Source organism: Amblyomma mixtum, chromosome 8, assembly GCF_055824585.1.
Source record: "Amblyomma mixtum isolate Tamu chromosome 8, ASM5582458v1, whole genome shotgun sequence".
In the NCBI taxonomy this organism is placed as follows: domain Eukaryota; kingdom Metazoa; phylum Arthropoda; class Arachnida; order Ixodida; family Ixodidae; genus Amblyomma; species Amblyomma mixtum.
In genome coordinates, this window is record NC_143019.1 from 73,744,679 (window position 1) to 73,765,909 (window position 21,231).

General features: G+C 49.6%; 1 protein-coding gene across 5 annotated transcripts in view; it reads left to right on the plus strand.

The window, feature by feature from the left end:
- Positions 1–21,231, plus strand: part of LOC149333011 (uncharacterized) — a 167,797-nt gene that overhangs the window by 130,537 nt on the left and 16,029 nt on the right. The window contains exons 10-19 of one of the 5 annotated variants that reach the window (XM_089558536.1): positions 741–1,002; positions 2,189–2,440; positions 3,761–3,876; positions 4,829–5,063; positions 6,509–6,757; positions 7,854–8,123; positions 10,168–10,446; positions 11,467–11,709; positions 14,346–14,600; positions 17,627–17,941. In XM_089558536.1, coding sequence (XP_089414662.1) covers positions 741–1,002; positions 2,189–2,440; positions 3,761–3,876; positions 4,829–5,063; positions 6,509–6,757; positions 7,854–8,123; positions 10,168–10,446; positions 11,467–11,709; positions 14,346–14,600; positions 17,627–17,941 — 2,476 coding nt within the window. The remainder of the gene's footprint in view (positions 1–740; positions 1,003–2,188; positions 2,441–3,760; positions 3,877–4,828; positions 5,064–6,508; positions 6,758–7,853; positions 8,124–10,167; positions 10,447–11,466; positions 11,710–14,345; positions 14,601–17,626; positions 17,942–21,231) is intronic. The other 4 variants (XM_089558537.1, XM_089558538.1, XM_089558539.1 and 1 more) reach the window with 4 other exon arrangements.

The window sequence follows — 21,231 nt, forward strand, 5'->3', positions numbered from 1 at the left end:
TCTTTTGAAAAGAAATTAATGTGATGAAGTTAGAGTGAGGATCAGCCTGTACAGAGCTCGGCGTCGTATAGGCGGGTGACAATTTCTGGAGCCGCGTAGCACGCACAGAACAGCGCTATCTCGACGCCCTTAAACCAGTAATACTTCTATTTGCTAGAGACAGGTTCGAGCAGTAGTATGTGCCAAAACGCAAGCACTGCGGTGCCTAGGTTATGCTGTTCAGGACGCGGTTGAGTCAATCACAGATGCAAAGATGTCAGCAAAGGTTTTTTTTTTTTAAAGCAGCAGCAAATATAAACAGTGCAGAAAAAGTACTAGTTGATTGATCCATTTGGCCATCAGACGTCACATTGGCGAATGCAGGTAGTTTTCTGGCAGAAGCAGTTGAAAGATCTCAGCTGTAGATCTGACTGACAGCGCACAAACTTTGTCAAAAGCAAACAGGCGGCACGAATGAGGGTAATCGGCTTGAACTGCTGGCCATGAGGCTCCTACGGCATCCGCACGGCTTCGAAACTCTGGAGAATGAGAATTTTTATGCCCACTCTTCAGAGCTTCGGAGTTGGAGGAACGCCGCAGGAATCCCTTCAAACAGCTCGGACTTACAGCGTCGTGCTGAACGAACTGCATGCTGTTGAGAAAAGAAACGGGCACACTCCCGACGAGTCAGAGTTCCGCGCGAGCGCCACCTGCAAGAGAATGACGCGAGCCGGCGACGGCTGGTGCATGCATGTTTGAAGGCGACCACAACTGCACGGCCCTCGGCGGCAAACACCACTGTCGCTGGCGCCGGCGATGACCAGACGGCAACCACCATCGTCTACGAGCAGGAGACCGTGACCGAGAAGATGCTCGTCGACACCGGGCTCACCACCATCGTCAACGTCATGGAGCCTGCCAACGTCACGGACAGCCCGCTGGGGACCCCGAACGTCACCGCAGCCGGCAACAGCATCGGGAGCGACGGCACGCCGAACGCCTCTCGTCAAGGGGGTTACCCCGGTGAGCACACCATTAGAGATTATTTGTAATACTGGCGAAGAAATCCAAGCACAGAGTAAAAAGGAAAAGGACCCATGCAGCCATGCTTTGAGAATTGAGTGTAATAACTGTTGATACATGCAGGAATATTTTCTTGTTACTGTCGCGCTGTCCGTTGCCTGCTTGCAGTTAGGTGTAAGTGAAGGAACGTTATTTCTGAATGCAGTGTCTTGTAACTTATTAGCTACAAGAGGCCATGTAAACAGAAGTGCAGCTGTGTAACCTATGGTTCGGTGTCAAAGAAAATCATGTTGTATATAGATAGTTGCAGTCTCATATTCACACCGAAGACAAACGTTCTAGATACATTCATACTGGTGAACAGCGCAAAAAAAGGCCCAGATCTCTGCCTTTCTAGATACATCCCTGGCTTCAGCGACCCAAGAAACATTAGTCTATTTCTTTTTAATTCTTCCATGAGGCTCTAGGTACAATTTCAGGGGTGATTAGAATATGTTTGAGATTTGAGGTTTGATAATGCACCATCTAGCCCAAATTGACGTTCTTCCAAAGATTAGAATATGCTCTAGACCTTAAGCCGTGGTCCCTTATCAATAATGTTTAGACAGTCTATAGACTGTCCATAGACTTCTGTCAATAAAATCTATAGACTGTCGTTAGAAAAATCCTTGAGAACGGTTTATAGTTAATACAAATGCTATAGAAAGTCTATAGACAATTTAAAGATTTATGGCCATAGAATTTTTAGTAGACTTTTTAGTATAGGCAGTCGATAGACTATGAATAGACAAATATAAATATCTATAGGAAGGCAATAGAGTCGCTAAGAGGTCTATAGACTGTCTATAGACCATTTTAATAAGGGGTGGCTAACGCTTTGCCTAATGATTAGACGCACTCAGCAGTCAACAATATGCAGCAGCACATCAGTGCAGAGTTAGATGAGAGAGTTCGCAGCCAATCGTAAACTCTAAAGTGATGTTTGGAAATAAAAGAGCTCAGAATATTTAACTTTTTCAGGGACAATACAAAGCTTTGTATTAGGTTCGAGCCGTAGGGAACACCATTATACGCGAGAACACTGGCAACCTAGTTGCTCGTAAAAGCACCATTGCATGGAAAAACAATCCGTTGGTAAAAATGTGCGGAAGTAATGCGCGTTCCGTGGACTGGCGTTCTCCCACAGGCAAGCTGCACCGGTTCGACGGGTGCGAGTTCCGCGGAAAGGTGTACCAGGGCGGCGAGACGTTCTTCGACGGCTGCGAGGCCCGGTGCACGTGCAGCGGAAAGGGGCACCTGTCCTGCGTGCCACGCTGCAACATCATCAGTGCCAGCGGGGGCGACACCTGCAAGGAGGTGGCCGACCCCAACGATGCTTGCTGCCGTGTGCTCGTCTGCAACCCTCCTGGAGACACCCAAGCTCCGACCAGCGTGGAAGGTACGAGGCGTCTTACTCTCTCCTCTCAAGAGGCGCGTCATCCTGCCTTCTGTCGGTATAAAGTGGCCTATGGAGTGTAGCACACGTCCATTCCTTGAGAGCTTGCCCCCTGTCCAGTTGGTATTCCCTGTAGCTTTACCGTGCTCCATTAAGAACCATTTGAAGACAAAAGACAACACGTACAGAAGGTCCATTGTTAAAGGGAACATGCGATCGTTTGTCCTCCGCGCTTCACGAAGACCTGCTGCCTAGATGCGGCGAGAATATGTGGCATGAGGCGCATGCGTGGAACGACCAGCACCTGTGCTTACTGCACATGCGTCTTGTGCCGACAATTCCCACAAGTTATCGGCGGCAGCGCGCCGTGAAGCGCGGAGGCCACGCGATGGCATGTTCCCTCTAACAGTGGACCGTACTGTACATTCGTGTTCGTCGTTGCTTGCGGTAAGATGTGTTCTATTCTATTGTTCACTCATCAGAAAACTGTCCGTGCCCTTTTGATCATGATAGCGGCCGCCGAGGCAAAATTGCCGGGTGCGTGCTGATAGCGTCCGTGACATTTATTGCTTTACATTTATACGACCTCTTGAGGCAGGCTTAGGATCGAAATCATCGACAATGACTGAAAAGAAGTCCGTAGAATTGACCTTGCTAGCTGCATTGACGTAAATACAAAGTTGGTAATCAGAAAAGCGTCCGTCAACAACGGTCACTACAGCCCTTGAAATATTAGTGAATGAACCGGTGTCTTATGCCTTCGAGTCAGCGCTATGCGTAATACAAAATGTGTAGCGTGTTCTGAGTTCTTCGTGTTGTTAACACAATTTAAAGACTAGAAAAGCCTGTCTGCTGAGTAATCCATGCACTTAGCTGCAAAAAGACTCTGAACGCGCCGTCAGTGTCGAGGACGCCAAAAGACAGACTAGCTGAAGGAGGAAGCCGCAGAGAAATTTTATTACGCTTGGATAACCTGGTGGTAGATGTAGATTCGCGACAGATAGGCCTGGCTTAGCATCAGCGCTTGCAGAAAAACACTCATAAAATCGCAGCTGCCCTGCTTGTAATGAACACAGCTTCATTAAGTCTGGGAGGCTGAGTTTTCTGTAGCTAATGCTTTTTTATGTCGTGGCATAATTGTCCATTGACGTAGATGCGGCCAAAAAGCTGTCTGCGTCACAATGGGCTTTAGCGCACAAGGCGGATTTCGTTCCCTCGTGGATAGATTTTCCACCGAGAGAGGGTGTAGCAAGTACGTTTTGTACATTTGTCTTCAGTGCTTTCGCTTTTGCTGAAACGTTGTGCGATTTCTTTTCTTGTCAGGCCTGAAGTTGCTCATTGAAATGGCTGAACCTGAAAACGGTACCACAGTCAAGATCCGATGGACCATGTTGCAGGATAACAAAACCATGCACATGGCAGCCGATACGATGATCCAGGTAAGCATAGTTCCTTTTTGTATGTGCGAGGTTTATCTTCACAAGCTAAATGAATGACGCCTCTCCCAGTAGAAGTCAGCGGATACAGTATTGCGTCCTGGCATTTCGCCCATACAAAAGATCGAGAAGTTCTTTAGGTAACGCCGAAGAAAATGTGAATATCAGCATCTAAAAGAGCGGAGCGCGCAAACTAAGCTTCTAATATATCAAGAAAATTTTATTTACGGCAGGCAGAACACAAAGGGCAAAGTATTTCCCATGCGAAATTATTCTGTGGGAAAGAGGCATGACCGATTGTACCGCACTCAGCATCTTTAATCGCGTTGATGTGTTTTGAATCGTTTGCTGAAATGGATAGCGGATAACGGAATTGATAACTGACATTTGAGGGCGAACGAACTTTCTGCACAAAAGTGCGAATTTTGTACTTGTTTCTTCACAAAAATTCAGGACAACTTTTGAATATTATACGCCATGACGAAAACTACTCAGACAACTGGATAAATTACTACTGTCATGCATAATTAAGGAGTAATCAATAAATGAATGCTGAAACACCACCGCGGTGGCTCAATGGTTATGGTGTGCTCGGCTGCTGGCCGAAAGGCGCGAGTTCGATCGCGGCCGTGGCGGCCGAATTTCGATGGAGGCGAAATTCTAGAGGCCCTTGTACTGTGCGATGTCAGGGCGCGTTAATGAACCTCAGGTGGTCGAAATTTCCGGAGTCCTTCACTACGGCATCCCTCGTAGCCTGAGTCGCTTTGGTACGCTAAACCCCCATAATCCAAACCAATAAATGAAACATTAAAATTTATTCCCTCGTATATTTGACTGCACCTTTGTATGGATGGTCTAACGTGCGCACGACCTACTGACTGTCGCAGCGGCTTAGAGCGTTTAAACGCCAGTCTGATATGCGCCGCATCCTTCTATCCCGGTGATTTCTGCGCAGGTATGGTACGCCGTGGTCACGAGCGACGGCGGCACCGTCCAGTGGATGAAACACAAGTACAAGCTGAGCGACATGCGCCCCGTGCCGGCCAGCTCGTCCTTCGAGATCCGCCTGGGCGGCTTGCAGCCCGAGACCGAGTACTACCTCCGCCTGGTCAAGCCCCCGGGGGAGGACGTCGACGCCGAGACCAGCGCCACGTCCAGCAACACGGTCAAGGTCAAGACCTTCGCTCCCGGTACGCTTCACGCGTCAACGCTCCGGCGTGGACGCCCGTGACTCGTTCACGTCGGTTGTGTAGAGGGCGCCTGTTTCTCGACGTCCGAGAAGTAGGACAGCTCAGCTGGTTGGAAACAAGTTGTCGGTTTAACTGAATTCAGTGACGAGTACACGAAACACGCAAAGGATGTCCTGTGGCGATTTGTTTGACTGCTTGTCTCCCAAGTAGCACAGGTAATCGGCCCAATATTGGAAATTAATTACCAAAGGCCGGTCCTACGAAAGATGACAGTGAAACCATTCATTTCCAATACTGGACTGATTACTTGTACTGCTTGCGCTCAATTAGCCTAAAGTGACAGCATGCAACTGCAACTGGAAAGCATGCTTATCTGGAGGTACTGAAGCTCAGTTTTTAGTAATTGGAAGGGCGAAAGGTTGCCAGGAAAGTGAGATGACGGTGAACTTGTGCTGCTTAGACAATGATGTGCCATCTTCATTTCGGGATGAATGATGGCATGATTCCTTCTGAATGCGTACACTTTGGGATTGCCTTGCTTGGCTTTAGGCTGCTTGGCGATGAGCTTCCCTAGGGTCGTCCGGAACAGCAAATAAACAAACGAGTATCGTCGTTTTGTACTGATTGCCTTGTTTATCGAACTGTGAAATAACCAATTTGCTGACGTCTAAGGAGAATGCAGACAGTATTGTTTTAATGCATGGTATTTTACAGTAAAGAGGGTAAAACGGTCATGGCTTTGTTTTTGAACAATCCGCTCTTTCGCCCCGCCGCGGTGGCTCAGTGGTTATGGCGCTCGGCTGCTGGCCCGAATGACGCGGGTTCGATCCCGGCCGCGGCAGCTGAATTTCGATGGAGGTGAAATTCTAGAGGCCCGTGTACTGTGCGATGTCAGGGCGCGTTAATAAACCCCAGGTGGTTGAAATTTCCGGAGCCCTTCACTACGGCGTTCCTCATAGGCTGAGTCGCTTTGGGACGTTAAACCCCCCTAAACGGGAGTGCCTCGTTGCAGGCGATCTAGTGCACACTTGGAGTCAAAGAATGGCAACGTTCTGTGGTTTACAGAAAGACAGACACAGTACAGTTACAAGAAAAAAAAAACATGCTCGAATGTTTAACGTCCAGATTCTAAGCGCCAACCAATGCCAGCTACGGGAGCAGGAGTTTGTTTTACCAGCAGTACCACAATGAACAAGGAGTAAAAGCACGAGAAGTATTGCCCCTTTAGATCTGCTCTTAAAGTTTGCTCTAGATCCTGTTACTTCGGAGCAATAGCGCAAACAGGACAAGGGACCAAGAACGAGTAGACACACACAGCGCTCTACTCGTTCTTGGTCCCTTGTCCTGTTTGCGCTATTGCTCCGAAGTATGAATTTCAACGCTGTTACTCCGAAGTCAAGACTGCAGTGCTCAACGACTTTCCCTGTCGTTCTTCGCTCTGTCAGCGGTGCGAGCATCGTTCAATGGATGCGTGCACCGCAACCGGACGTACGAGGCCGGCCAGGTGTTCTACGACGGCTGCGACCACAAGTGCGTGTGCCACGCCGAGGGCCTGATCGAGTGCCAGGACCGGTGCGAGGTGTACGTGGACACAGTGGGCTACGAGGACTGCCAGTGGGCGCCCGCGCCGGACGACGCTTGCTGCATGATTCCGTACTGCGATGGCAAGCCGCCAACGCCTCGGAAGCCCAGTGGTAAGCCACGCAGCGGCCTTTGCTAGAACTGCTTGAGTATTCGTTCTGCACACATAGGCGGGAAGGGTTTTGCGTGTGCAGGCTGAAGAGTCTTGAGGAAAGTGACAGCTAGTTTAAGGTGGTCCTCGCATGATGCCAGAGTGTTAATGCTACAAGCTGTTACAAACATTGCCAAACATTACAAGTTTGCTCTTTCCCACCTCTTTTCGAATTACGTGGTACAGAATGCTCATTCTTTAATCTGTGTATCTATAGGTGTGTCCGCATGCGAGTACTTTCGCACTCAGTCTGCCTTATTGGCCGCATGTTTGCGGACAAAGCTTGTCCTCGGCTCTCTCTTTGTCGTTCTACGCCGCCGCGGTGGCTCAGTGGTTATGATGCTCGGCTGCTGACCCAAAAGACGCGGGTTCGATCCCGGCCGCGGCGGCTGGAATTTCTTTGGAGGAGAAATTCTAGAGGCCCGTGTACTGTGCGATGTCAGTGCACGTTAAAGAACCCCAGGTGGTCGAAATTTCCGGAGCCCTCCACTACGGCGTCTCTCATAGCCTTAGTCGCTTTGGGACGTTAAACCCCATAAACCAAACCAAACCTTTGTCGTTCTTATAACAAGACCCTACTTCGCAGTAAGATAGCCAACCAGATGCTCTATTCTGACAAATAACCAAACTAGCCTGGATGCTTCCACCGAAATGGCACAAAAATAAAAAGCAGAGTTTCTGTTGCAGATATAGAAAACAACGATCTACTTTCTAGAGGGCAGCTATGGTCAGGATAACAGCATTGCAAACAAACCCTTTATATTCGTTTCTGTATTTTCTGGCATTGAACTCGTTTCTTATACCTTTTTTTGCGGACATTTCCAAAACTTGTGCGGCTACAATCACTTTCTACATAAATCGTTCTGTCATAAGCTCCGAAAGCCACATGTGCCAAAGTGAAGGGCCAGTGTTCTGTCCCTTCACTTTGTCCGCCATCCGGCTTTTCGGTGCTGCTGAGTGAAGAACATGGTAAACCCACATTGCCCAACAGTTGGTTCCGACCTCCATTACCACATTTCCTGAGCAATTCTCAAGTCCCGACCGCTTCCCTCCTGCAGATCCGCAGAACGATGTATGCTTGGACGAGGCCGGCAAGCCGCACCGGCTGGGCGACGAGTGGGAGACCGGACAGGGTTGCCTGCGGCGCGTATGCACGTGCGCACTCTTGGCGAACGGCTCGGCGCTGGCCGAGTGCGTGGGGGGATGCCCGCCGCTCTCGGTGACCGTGCAGTCGGCCGACAAGGACTGCCCGCAGCCCGTGGTGGTCACTCCAGACGACCCCTGCCTCTGCCCTTACGTCATGTGCAACGGGCCCCGCGGCGGTAAGGGTACGCTCCTTCAAGCACGTGTTCGCGACAGACCCTCGCCGGCCGTTTCTGGGGCACAGACTGTGGGCTGGCCACTAACCTTCCTATTGTCGATGTCGGGCTATATCTGCCATCGTGAAGCTATGCTACTGCTTTGACGTGAAAAGGATCAATCAGTCCATTACCATGAAGGCATGACCTGATCGAAATCAAGAGGAAGAAATGGGCTTGGGCAGGACATGTAATGCGAAGGCAAGGCAACCGCTGGTCCTTAAGGGTAATGGAGTGGATTCCAATTGAAGGCAAGCGTAGCAGGGTGCGGAAGAAAGTTAGCTTGGCGGATGAGATTGTCACGATATTGTGGGCGGCTTGATGTTGGGTTGGCGCTGAGATTACAATTGCTCGGGCCAACCTGCCCACCACTGCACTCTCCGTAAGTTCGGAGGGGGAGGAGCGACAAACCTCTCCACCCCGCGTGCGGAAGATGAGGTACGACTGCTGACCGGTGATAGGGGCCACACCCGATTAGCCGTTGACCGGAGGCATGAGGCGTAGGCAAGTTCTTAACAAGCAAGAATCTTTACTTGGGCAACGGATAACAACCAGTTACAACACTACGCCCAACAAAGTAGCGTCAATACATAAGCGCGACGCGAATAACACAGAATGAGAGCACAAACACTACAATTAACACATAGAAGGAAACATCAGGGCGATTACTATACAGCACGTTACAAGAACAAAGCAATACTATACAAAAGGTTACGACGAGAAAGAGCGACAGGACAAAGAAGAAAAGTAAAGCGGGTCGTGAGAAACGGTGCCTCAGCTGCGTAGTGGCAAGGTCCGGTCGCAGGGAGCGTCGGGCTGCGGAAGCGCGCGGGGCTGATGGGGGGTTGCGGATACGGGCGAACTTGGGCCACGCGTCTTCGGGTCCGCCGTCGCCGCGCTCTACGCGTCAGACACCCGCCTTAGCTTGCTTGCCGACCACTTCCCTGGCTGACCTCACACACGTCCGCACGCACCGAAATCTCCAGGCCAACTGCCGTCCCGTGCTCGCGGTTTTTCCGCCGCCGCGTTCCCGCGGCAAACCAACCAACAAACAAAAAACAGCAAACGAATCCTCCAGGCACAGTGCGCCAACGATTTGCAGATGTTGAGAACGGGGGGAAAGAAACACAAAGACATTGCGAAGGGACGCGAGGGAAAGCCACGGTCCTCACGAGGAGCGATGCTAATTTGCCAAGGTCGGTTAGGGCATTCAACCGGCCACTTCCCCTCCCACCTCGTGTAATCACTCGCTTCCCGGCGATAATCCTGGGGAGGGGGCGGAGCGGCCTTGACCCTCCAGTGTCGCGAGCGGTCAACTGGCCCCCACGAGGGGTGCAAAATCGTTGCCGCTGCATTGCGAAATGCCTGCGAACCACCGGCGCCGTGGCCACTTCGATCGCAAAAAAAAAGAAAGGAAAGGCATGCACACACTTTGTGACAGAGATTAGGAAGCTTGTGGGGATAAGGTGGCCGCAGCTGGCAAAGGGCAGGGTTAATAATTGGAGAGACATGGCAGAGGCCTTCACCCTGCAGTGGGCGTAGTCAGGCTCACGATGATGATGACCTGAAGTAGCCGTCGCGTTACACGTAACTACGCTTCCTGTTGCAAATAGTTTCTCTCATTTAAATGATTCTGAACGAAGTGGACACGAATACGACCAGTAATAATGTAAGCAAGTAAGTAAGAGCAGTATTAAATTAGTATTTAGGTGGTCAAAGGCAAACAGGCAGGAGTCTGCAGTCACGTAACTCTGTGGGACGACTGGATTTCGCTGAATTATGCAAGCAGTAAACCTACTTTGCTTTTACTAAACTGTCACCACGGAACACAGATAAACAAAAAAATGTTCAACAAACAAGCAAATAAAGAATACAAACGAAAGAACCTGACTATCAACATCAATTAGCTTTCAGCTGTGAATTTCTTTACTCTTCCATTTATACGAGCGCGCGAAAGAGGAAAGTACTGTCGACCAGACTGACCTGCTCCTCCTGTCTCTGTTCTGGTATGCAGCGTCCGTGCCCGCCCCTCCGCCCAGCACCGCGGTGTCCGCTCCGCAGCCGGGTCCCGCCATGTGCAAGTACAACGGCCGCCTGTACAGCGTCAACGAGGAGTTCTACAACGGCTGCCTGGAGGTGTGCCACTGCGGCGCCAACCTGCGCGTCAACTGCGCCATCATCGAGTGCCCGCACCACTTCAACCAGCACTTCAGTGAGTGCCTCGAGTGGGACATCGACCCCACCTTCCAGCCGTCGCCGCCCAACTGCTGCCCGCCCTCCAAGTGCAAGAAAGGTGCGCCCCCACGCTGCATCCGCGAGTGAAAGCATCTCACTCAAGATTAGCGAATGTGAAGGTTTTGTCTGTCTTTGTGTTTGTTGACTTCGATTTGGAGGGTGAGACTTTTGTATTATGGACATCGTGGTGCACCTGCCGTTCTGAGTCAGTATATGCTACTTCTAGATAAATACGTGCTCGTGTCGTTCATATAGGTTTAATTGTTAGCTTATGTTGAGGAGGCTGAGGCTTGAGCCTGCCCTTACGCAAAGTGCCAGAATAGCCAGTGCTTTTCTAAAGTTTCTGCGCTGGTTTGAGTTTCATCGGAAAGTCATCAAACTGGCTCTCTAAAAGCACTGGCCGCGAGTGGCGCCCAGGACAGGGGAACGCAGTGAAGAGGACGAATTTTAGCTTTGCCTGAACCATCTAAAATACCGCGACTGAGCTCCACGCATCGACAACGATTTATTTGACACTTATACTTAACTCGAAACTTATCAAAGCTCTTGCCTTTCGCATATAAAACCTCAAGAAATGCCGCGAGTTCACCGACGATATTGAAGCTCTTTGGCCTTGAATACCTTGTCCTAGAAAATTCGTTTGTACACTGGGGGCGCACACATCTTTGCTGTTGGGCGTAATTTCCCCCTTAAAGATTGCATATCTAAAACTGGCGCTGGTTATGCAGGAAAAGATTTAACACGAACGTAAAGCTGTTTGTTAGTACAGCTGTTAATCAAGAGAATCACATGCCAACTTTCACCTTCCTTCATTAAGTTGTTCCGAGTTTCATTGGCTCGGTTTTGTCGGTTAGCTTTTCTTGCCGTTGCTGTTTGCTTCTGCGTTTGTTCCTGTGATTTGCGGTGTCAACGTGTAATGTAAAAAGTAGGAGTTCAGTTAGCTTCCTCAACTACATCAGAAAACCCTATCGTTCACTCATGTTTGAGTTCGTAACATGAATACTCTAGTTGCTTAGAATCGGCTAAAGAGAAAAAGGTGCACTTATGCGAGTTTTACCGGGATTTCTTTTCCTCCCAGACGGCTCGTGCCTGTTCAACGGCGTCAAGTTCCGCAACTTCCAGCAGATCCCGCAGGAGATGCTGGACTGCGGCAAGCGCTGCGTCTGCGTCAACGGCAACGTGTCGTGCGAGAACCGCTGTCCGCCACTGAACAGTTCTCCTCCGCCCACCCTTCCCTGCCATCCCGCGCAAGCATACAGGGGACACCTGCCTGGAGACGAGTGCTGCACCCACTGGATGTGTCGAGAACCCGAGAAGCCCGGTGAGTCTCGAGCACGTGTCTTGCACGTCGCGGCGCGCTGGCGGTACTGCGTCTTCTCAGCGTGCATGCCATTCCCAAGTGCCCCAGGACGAGAGACGAATGTTTTTTACTCTGAACCGTCCGTTTCGTTTTCGTCGACAGGCACCTTGTGTAAGGATGGCGCTCTTCGCCATGTGTCCTTCTGCGAACAAAACATCTTCAATTGTACATGATCGCATGAACGTGTGCTCCGCAATCTAAGCGCTACATTTGCGTTAGCCTGCGAAAACGTTTTGATGCTGTGTTGGCGAAAATACTCTCCTCCTTGATGGACGAAATGAAACTTACACGACTAACACCTCGTCCGCATAGTCAGGCGCTCTGCCCGCGGACGTTTCATCAAGTGCATGTTAAACATCCCGACGTGTTCGTTAATCCAGGCCCACGGCGACATCAGTAAACTGCCAGACGTGTCAGTAGGCGAGAAATGCACACAAGGAGCTCTCAGCTTGAGTGCGTGTGTCCGAACCGGATTGCGTGACCCCCCTCCCAATCACGTCACGCATCTGCAATTTTTTTTCCGGTCAGTTCTTCTAGCACAGGGTAACGTAACGTCAATTGCAAGTCGGTGGCGGGTTGCAGACCACTCCCACCTTTTCTGTGCCGGGCGAGGGTGATTAGTTTTTCGCGTGTTTTATTCCGATTTAATCTGACTCAAACAAGCGTTACACGCTATGAAAAAAGTCCTGGTCCCGTGTCTACTGCCACTGATGACTCCGTTTTCACAGTGCCATACAGTCTCGCCATCTGACGAAACGCAAATGCAATGTGCTGCGCAAGAGGCGGATTAAAACCGGATGTGCTAGCATATAGCACCTCTTCCGTTTTCGCGGGAATAACTGACGGTGCTAAAGTCCTGTGCAGTAAATTTTCAATTATAGATGTGGTTCACGTTCATTCCGGTGTTTTCGTTAGGGTGCCCGATATATGCTTCGGATCAGTGCGTGGCGGCGGGATTACTGCGTCACATTTTGTACAATGTGGCGGACAGCCCACTTTGAGAACACAGCTTAAAGCTTTTCTTCTTATTTATTTGGTGTTTGGCAGCAAGTTAGTCTAACCACGTCCCTGAACCACTGACCACTCGTCACTTCCCACGGTCTTAAATCTCGGTACTAAACCGGTCTTCTAACGGCTCGCGGCTAACAACTAAACGCTTTGAAATTAAGCATGCCGACGCGACGTGACGCGTTTTTAGAGATATCAAAAGCGATTGTAAACTTGCTTGCGAAAGCTGCTTTCCGCTGAGTTTGACAATGGTCATTGAGGTGGTGATCCTCTCAGACAAAAAGTTCAGCGCTTTATGTGAAAGACCCTTCTGCTCCAGAGGGCAGGAATTTATTAATAGATTTATCTATTTAGTTTCCACTTATTGGTCTTGAAATTTTCCATTCAGAGAATAAAATCAAGATTTCTCTTGCAAGGCTAATTGATGTTTAACAGACATCAGTTGCACAATTGTCCTCTGGGAAACCAATGGGCGGAAGTTGCCCAATTGTACTGCCCCCTCGTGGCAGCGCAATAAAATTTTAATCTTTTTAAAATCAGTGCGTGATGAGGCAGCATTTCAATGAAAAGCTACCATGCTTACATTTCAAGCATTCGGATCGGGAAGCAGCATTCACAAGGCTAAATGTTGCTCTAAACCTGTTGCAGATGGCTGAAGAACAATTTTCAGAATCGCAAAGTAATTTCTTTGAAACCTGCACACAAGAGAGTGAGGAAAGGCTTTCTGCTCTCGCTCTCTAAAAAAAAAATAATTCGGCCATGTGTTCATTTGCTTGTGCAAGTGAAATAAACTGTGAAGGCCTCTTGGCACTGTTGACCTCAGTGATCTCACAACTGCAAACATTTGATCAAACATGATTATGGCTTTCAGCAACTGATTGAGGTCACTATTTTCTCAAACCTTGGCAGACGTCAGCAGGTGCTCGATACTTGAAACTAAAGGTCATTAAACTGAAAGCTCCAGAGGTGCTCCATTCGCACACATATTGGCCTCGGAAGCTGGGACAATAGCATTGCTCAAAAACACATTTTACTTCCACAGTTATGAACCGCAGTCTGTATTTTATATTCTGCCGGCAGCAAAAGTTTCTGGATCTGCAATGCGTGGCGGAGCGAAGGAAAACTGCATTGCTGCGCCATCTGGCGTCAAAGAGCGTGGTGTCTACGCTCACCCGCGGCGCTGCAGCACCAAGCGTGCTTTGGGCCTTGATACCACGCTCTATGGCGGCAGATGGCGCAGCAATGCATTTTTCCTTCGCTCCGCCACGCCCCCATTACTGCCGCGCAACACTCGTGAGGTTGAGAGTTTTCCTTCCTCCATGTGTTGAGACATACTCTCTGCTGAACTGCTGACGTCCTTCAGCGCCAATGGCTTTCTATACGCTCGCGAAAAATCATTTAGAAAAAAATGACATGGCTCTCTATCTGGCTAATGATGAACCTTAGTTCATGATGCTCCAATAAACCGAAACGAATACATAATTAAGGGCTTCAGCCATCTGCAACGCGTACGACCCTTGGCAGCCTAAACCCCGCGGGATGTTCTAAACGTGGGCCCTCCCCCCCACTCCCGCCGTGCGCGCGTGTAGCGGTGCACTGCCTGTTCCACGGGGAGCGCTACAAGCTGCACGAGGAGTGGGAGGTGGTGAAGGGCTCTGTGCGGCGCCACTGCACGTGCAAGCCGCGCGCCGTGGGCGCTGGTGCCGAGGCCGAGTGCACCTCCACGTGCCCGCCCATCCCCGAGCGCTTCCAAAAGCCGAACCCGCAGTGCCCGCGGCCCGTGGTCGTCACGCCCAACGACCCCGGCGTCTGCCCCTACATTGTCTGTAGTCCCACGCAGCCAGGTAAAGGATCTGCGCATGCGCAATGCGCGCGCGCTGCGTGGCGGCGCGCCTTGTTCATTCTGTTTGTCTCTGTCGCTCCCTGAACTCTGTTTTCACTAGTGTTGCAGCCTCTGGAACATCATTTGTTGAAGTGATACCTGTGCGTGTCGTCCGCATCTCCTCTCTGTGTCTGTTTTCTTGGCGCTGTTTGAACCGTATTGGATCCGTACATAGTAGCCCGACTTTCAGTGTTGTTAGACAGTTATACACTGCAAACAGAAAGGAGTAAAAAGGGTGTAAAGTTGTCCTCAGTTTCACTCCCTTTTATGAAAGGGCGTGCATTAGAGGAGAGTTTACTCTTTTTACTCCCATAAAGGCGTATTCCTGTTTAGAGTGTAGCATAGCGTGAACCGCTTTCGCGAGGCGCAATGGGGGCGCTAGATGGCGCCACGTTCCCGTAGCTGCGTGCGCGCCTGCCGCGTCGGGACCAATCAGCGCGTAGTAGTGTTGCCCCGCAGAAGCGGATCACGGTAGCGGATAGCGCGTCACGCCATGCTATAACTCTCTATTGTACGAGGGACTTTCTTCGGCGATAAGCAGTATCTGTCTCTCAGTGTACTGTAACCGAGCATCCTCGCACTCACCAACTGGATAAACACAATTTTGGCCAGGGAAATCTGCCATAAGTATAGGTGGCCAGGGTGTGGGTCACGATCGATAGCGGGAATTCTTGCGTCCGGATTGTCCTAGATCAGGGTCTTTCACTCTGTTGTCCTAGGAAACCACAAACTGCTTTCAAAAGGCGCTGAGCGTGTGCAGGCTTCTTTCTCTTCCTGCCTGATATTATTGCATGAACAAGCACGCAGCCACATAGCCGTTCAGGAAATTTCTTAATTCAAGCAATAATGATTGGCTCTCAAGTGAAGTCGTCTGATGTAATCATTTAAAGTACGAAAAGTGTCAAGAAAATGTGGGCAAAGGAAAGGGTAGTTTCGTGCATGCAAAGATTTAGCTGCTCCGGGAAGCTAACAAACACTAAAAAAAAATTCCAGGGTTCCGTGGAACAAGTTTGAGAGCCTCTGGCCCTTGAGGTAGATGTACTCATGGAGGCGCGGATGTGAGGCGCGCTTCAGCCTTTGCCTTGCCTTCAGCGAGGATTAAGGCGCGATACGTCGTAGGGCCCATACCCCCGCACGTTCACGTTCCGTTCGCAAACGCTTTAAAATGATTGCCGCATCCATCCTGCCATAAAAAATCAGCGTATTTAAAAGGTCTCATGGAATGCTCTTTATAGCATTGGTTTCTTAGGTCAACAGATATTTCGGCGCTTATGGTCCATCGCGTCTTTCGTGTGCTTGATCTGGTGTGCGGCGCCCTCTAAGCTGTAAAGAACACTACATCAACAGAGGATTCATTCACCAAGTATTTTCAATGTCCACGTAAATGAACATGACGTCGCGAAAGAGATGGCGCCTGCGACGAAGGACTAGGTACCGATGACAAAAAGATATGCGGCTAGACTTATGCTTCGCACTCGAGTGCACATTTCATTGCATAGTATATGGAATTGCCGCCTGCAATGTGCCACATCTATAAGCAATCTGAAGAATGTTCGGCATGTGGCGCGCGGGCCATCCTGTAATTTTCTTTAAGCTTCTAGCTGTCAGTTATTGAGTTTTTCATTAGTGTGAATGGCACAGGGGGTTTTCCCTAGGGTGCATGGTGGCACCGTTGCCATCGCAGTCGAATGCCGTAGCGGATGTCTCTCCCGATAACCTAATGGCCCATGAGTACCTATCGAAGGGGCCTGAGGAAGGACGCCGAAGGGGGAAGGGGTGGGGTGGCACGTACAGTCTTTGTCAAAAGTAACCAGGCTGCATGGTTTGCTTTTCATTCGTGTAACAGAGCCCTCGCGGCTTCCCTAAATAACAATAAGTTCTTTGAAAGTGAGAACAGGGGTTCATCTTATCATACAGAGATTTAGAGCTTGAGGGCTGGCATAATAGCTTTAATATACGACTGAGAAGAAAAACGTGCAGCCTGGTTACTTTTGACAAAGACTGTACGTTACGGCTATTGCTGTTACTTCTTCGCTGCAGAGCAGGCCGATAACCCGATATGATAACAGTAGAAGAGAACCCGATAAGCCTATTACGTCTTAGTGGACTCTTAGTGGAGCATCACAAAAGACGGTGAGCTGGCGCCCTCTTGATGATTCCCTGAATTCCAGTAGTTACAACGATTGGGATCAAGATTCATCCCGACATTGGCAGCTAAATGTTGCAATCGGGATTATAATTGGTCTTTATTCAAATGCGAAATCGTGGCGCAAACTATACAAAGGTGTGTCCCCTACTCAGTGCCTATATTGGGGTTCTCTGTATGAGTGCAGACAACAAAACACATGGAAAGTTATGCCAGAGAACGCAAGTATATATAGAAGCCTACCACGTACAGAACATATATAATATCGTAAGCACAGAGAACAAAAATGGTAACAAGGAAAGCGGGATACAGCCGTCGTGTACAAACCTGCATAATCAGTCGCACGATTTCCGTAATGAACTTTGTAAAAAGATGCTCGGGAAATGAGATGCTGTGTATTACAAAGGTAACAAAAAGAAAAAATAAAATCCTTAAAAGAGAAAGAGAAGTCTTAACAGTACGGACACAGAATTACACTAGGCACATCGGATCAAGAAGTTGTTAGCCAGTGTTGCCCTCGTGGGCACGCTGAACCTTTTAAAAAGTTAACAAGAAGTGAGCAGAAAGATTAAAGCTTAACCACTGCCTATCATTCGGTTTTCCGAAGCTCTAAGGCTCCGAGGTCGCTTTTGACCAGAATTGCCACCGAGCCTAGCTCTTATGCCTTACACGCGGCCAGCTTCCATGAAGGGCCACCCTTCATTGACTTCGTTCCGAACACGTTATCTCTGTTTGATAAATGTCTCCTAATAGATTCTCTAAATGATCTCATCGAACTACACGTACGCAGTTGTCGGCGCAATCTTTTTAAACCAACGATTTCTCGCTTCTTCAACAACCAGGCAAAGAGCTGCAGAACGTGAGCGTCGTAGCCGTCAACTCCACCACGATCCGCGTCCGCTTCACCCTGGCCAACATCCTGATCGGTCTCGTGGGACACGCCGAGTTGCACTTCACTACGGACCCCGCGACGCCGCGCGAGACCTGGAGCACTCAAAAGTTCGCCCGGCCCAAGCGGCTGTTCGACACGGCCAACATCGAGTACTACCTGTCCTCGCTGCGTCCGGACACCACGTACTTCTTCCAGATCCAGATCATCATCGACTCCCTGCAGTCTGGCCCAGAGAGCCAGGTCTTCAAGCTCACCATGCCTCCCGGTAAGTGTGCGTGCTTGAAAGTGTTTAGTTTGGTTTTTTATACTGCGCGCGAGTTTTAAGGCGAAAGCCTTTAATGGCTCATACTGTCGTCCGTTACAAAGCGTGTCACACACGTTTAACTCGGGAACTAAAAATATAGAGGATAATGAATGGCTTCTTCAGATAGAGCAGGAAAAAATGGACCCAGAAGCCAAGTTTGATGACTGTAGGTTAATTAGTTAATTAATTATCGGCGTAAATGTCGAAATTGCGTCAAAATAGCGCAGACTTCGATATAGCCACGGGAATGGTGTGACGTCACATCCACCGGGAGTGGTCACGGCATAGTGACAATTGTCACAGAATGGTCGGAAAAACGTCGGATTTGTGTCAAATTAGATGGAAAAATGTGTAATTAAGCGCTATTAACACTTAAGATCCCCGAAAGATGTACAATTTGGGTATCGATACAGCCACGGGAATGGTGTGACGTCACATCCACCGGAAGTCATCACGGCATAGTGCCCCCGGCTTTCGCCTCTCAACACTTTAGTTGCAAAAGTGTCCACGCAATTTTCTTTTGATTTGATCAGCGCGAGCTGCCCAAGCCGTGAACTGAAGAGGGATATGCCTGTACTTGGAGGAGGATCAAATGTGCTAAAATTACACACTTTTTTACTCTAGACTGCGTAAATAGCGACAATCAGCGGGAGCTGTCTAGAACTAGCAGTCTATTCCTGATTATTTCGTTTGGGACGTTGTGGTTGCTTTGCCGCCTCCGTAGACGAACTGTCAGAGAGAGAAGTCTCCAGGATGCGCAGAAAACGAACTTGAAAGCAACGTCTATAACTTCTAAGATAGTAGACACTTTTAGTTGGACGTACGCAGTGAGCTTGCGTACGCAACGACACCGCGGGTAACGAATGCGCATGCGCAGAACGCAACGTATCTAGCCGCGCGTTGCGGACGCCCGCCCGCGGTAAAGCATAGCGTAGCGTACGCAACGCGGGACGCTACGTGCTGCGTAGAGAACATGGCGGCGACCATTTCGCCCGCTTCGGACCGATTTCACTTCGCCGCTGCTTTTTTCAATGCGGTGGCTCGCTCTAAACTGTGCTGTTAGCTTTTATTTTGTCTACTTTCACCCACACGCCAAAACATTAGGGACAAATGCCCCTTGTTTTTCAGATAATGAGGCCATTTTTGACCTTTTAAGCCTAACTAACGTTGTGTACGTTTATCGTCATAGCAACCGCACCTGTCGAATAATTTTTTTGTCACGTGCCTACTTTTGCACTTCATTAAACATTATACATTTTTTCCTCCATTAAAAACAGTAATATACTATTCATATTGTCAGAAACTGAAAAATGTTCAGCAAAGCGCTACAGTGCTTTCAGTGTTTGTCACTAGATGGCGACACAACACTACGCGCTACGCGACTGCTCTGCGGCGGTACGGCCAACTATAAGTGTGACGGGGGTGTCCTTTACAGCGTACGCAACATAGTGAGCGTTCCGTACGCAATGTCGCTACGTACGCAGCAACTAAAAGTGTCTAGTAATGAACTTGTGTTGAGAGGAGCCGCGATCTTCTGCACAGTACCAAATATGGCGCTCCCGATATTTTTTCCGACGTGCTCACGTGTTTCGGAGCCTTGCGTAAACGTACCATCAGGCGCCGATGAAATGTCATCGCCGCACGAACGGGTGAAAGAAACACAGACAGTTCTTTGGAGGAGGAAGCACTCTTTAATGACGCCGGAGATGTCAGCGTGATAGTCTACATGGTCGGCTACTCCAGAGGAGTTGGCTGAGAATGAGGCCAAACACACTGCCACAAGACGCGCACACACTCTTGCGAAAACAGGATTTTCACCGGCTGCGTAAAGTTCTGCGTCCCTGAGAAATCCGAACAAGGTTGTCGCAGCAGCTATCCGGCTTAATGGTGCTCGCGATGGCGGCAATGTCTGGACCGAAACTCGGGCCCAGCAATTAGGTAAAAGCTCGTTAATTCTATACTGACGGGACCGCGAAAAATTGTCGAATTATCCGAATGTCGAAATATCGAATGAACAACATGAAAACAATGTTTGCCGGAACAGGACGTACCTTTATTTGGCAAAGAAACCTGTTATCGTCGTCTGCTTTTTCGAGCGAATTTGAGCGACTACGAGAGCTCTAACAGCTGCCAGGTGCTCGGCGGCACACGCACCATCAGGGATTTGTTCACAGAAGTCCTCCCGCACGGACAAGGCTTCTGCGGCTTCTTTCACCGTGCACTTCGGCATTTGGGACAACTGCTCACAATCGTCACCTTCCGACGAATCGTCGTTGTCAGCGCCTGTCACTTCAATTATTTCATCCTCGGTCGGCTGACAGGACACAAAGGCGAGGCGCGCAGGCACTGCGCGCTACCCACTCGAAAGCAGCGCGGAGAGGAGGTGAAGCGAGCGCGGCTTCGGCCCCTTATCTGTTTTTTCAGCCAGCGTCTGCTCCGGCAGACGCGGTTGTTCCTGCGACCCCCGTCTTATCTTTTCTCTTTATCTTTCCTCTGATCTTTTAACTCTCCTCTATCTGCAAATGGCAGCGGTGGTGGCTCGGCTGGAGCAGTAATTTCCTTTCATCCTTCTCTCAGTCGCAACAACAACAACAAGCAGCGCAGTAAACACGCTGACAAAGGGCGCAATTACCAAAAAAGGCGCCGCCTTATGGTTAAATAACCGCGATCGTAGCAGCAAGAACACGTGGAAACGACGTCCCACGCCAAAACGAGACTTGCTGTCAGTAGGGTTAAGCGGACGACACCAACACGACTACTGCGACACAACGAAGCACAAAGAAACAGCCGCTTCGGCCGGCGCTAACCTCGCTTCCCTCGCCCACTCTCACGCTGCTGATGACGATGACCATACGGATGGCCTATCAGCCGTAGAGTAACGCGCTCGTGGCAGTGTTTTTTGCTTTCTGCTTTCGGCGCACCGGCTTGGCGGGCTGCGGAGTGCAGTCGAATTAACCGACGCACGGCAAAATTTGTTCGAATTAACGAGTTTCGCCCCATAGACTCCTATGTAGAATTGTAGGGACCTCGAGTGCGCGTCGAATTATCCGATTTTCCGAATTAACGGGGGTCGAATTAACGAGCTTTCACTTAATTTTTCTCGCGATGTGATATTTTGAAACAAGAAAAAACAAAGGGGTGTATGGTTTGCACTCACGTTCTTCTACTGTGCTCTAGCCCCGGTAGTTTCAGCAACACTTTCTCGCGCAGGAAGTCCAAGTTTTAATGCCGTAGCTCAGAAGGCTCTGTTC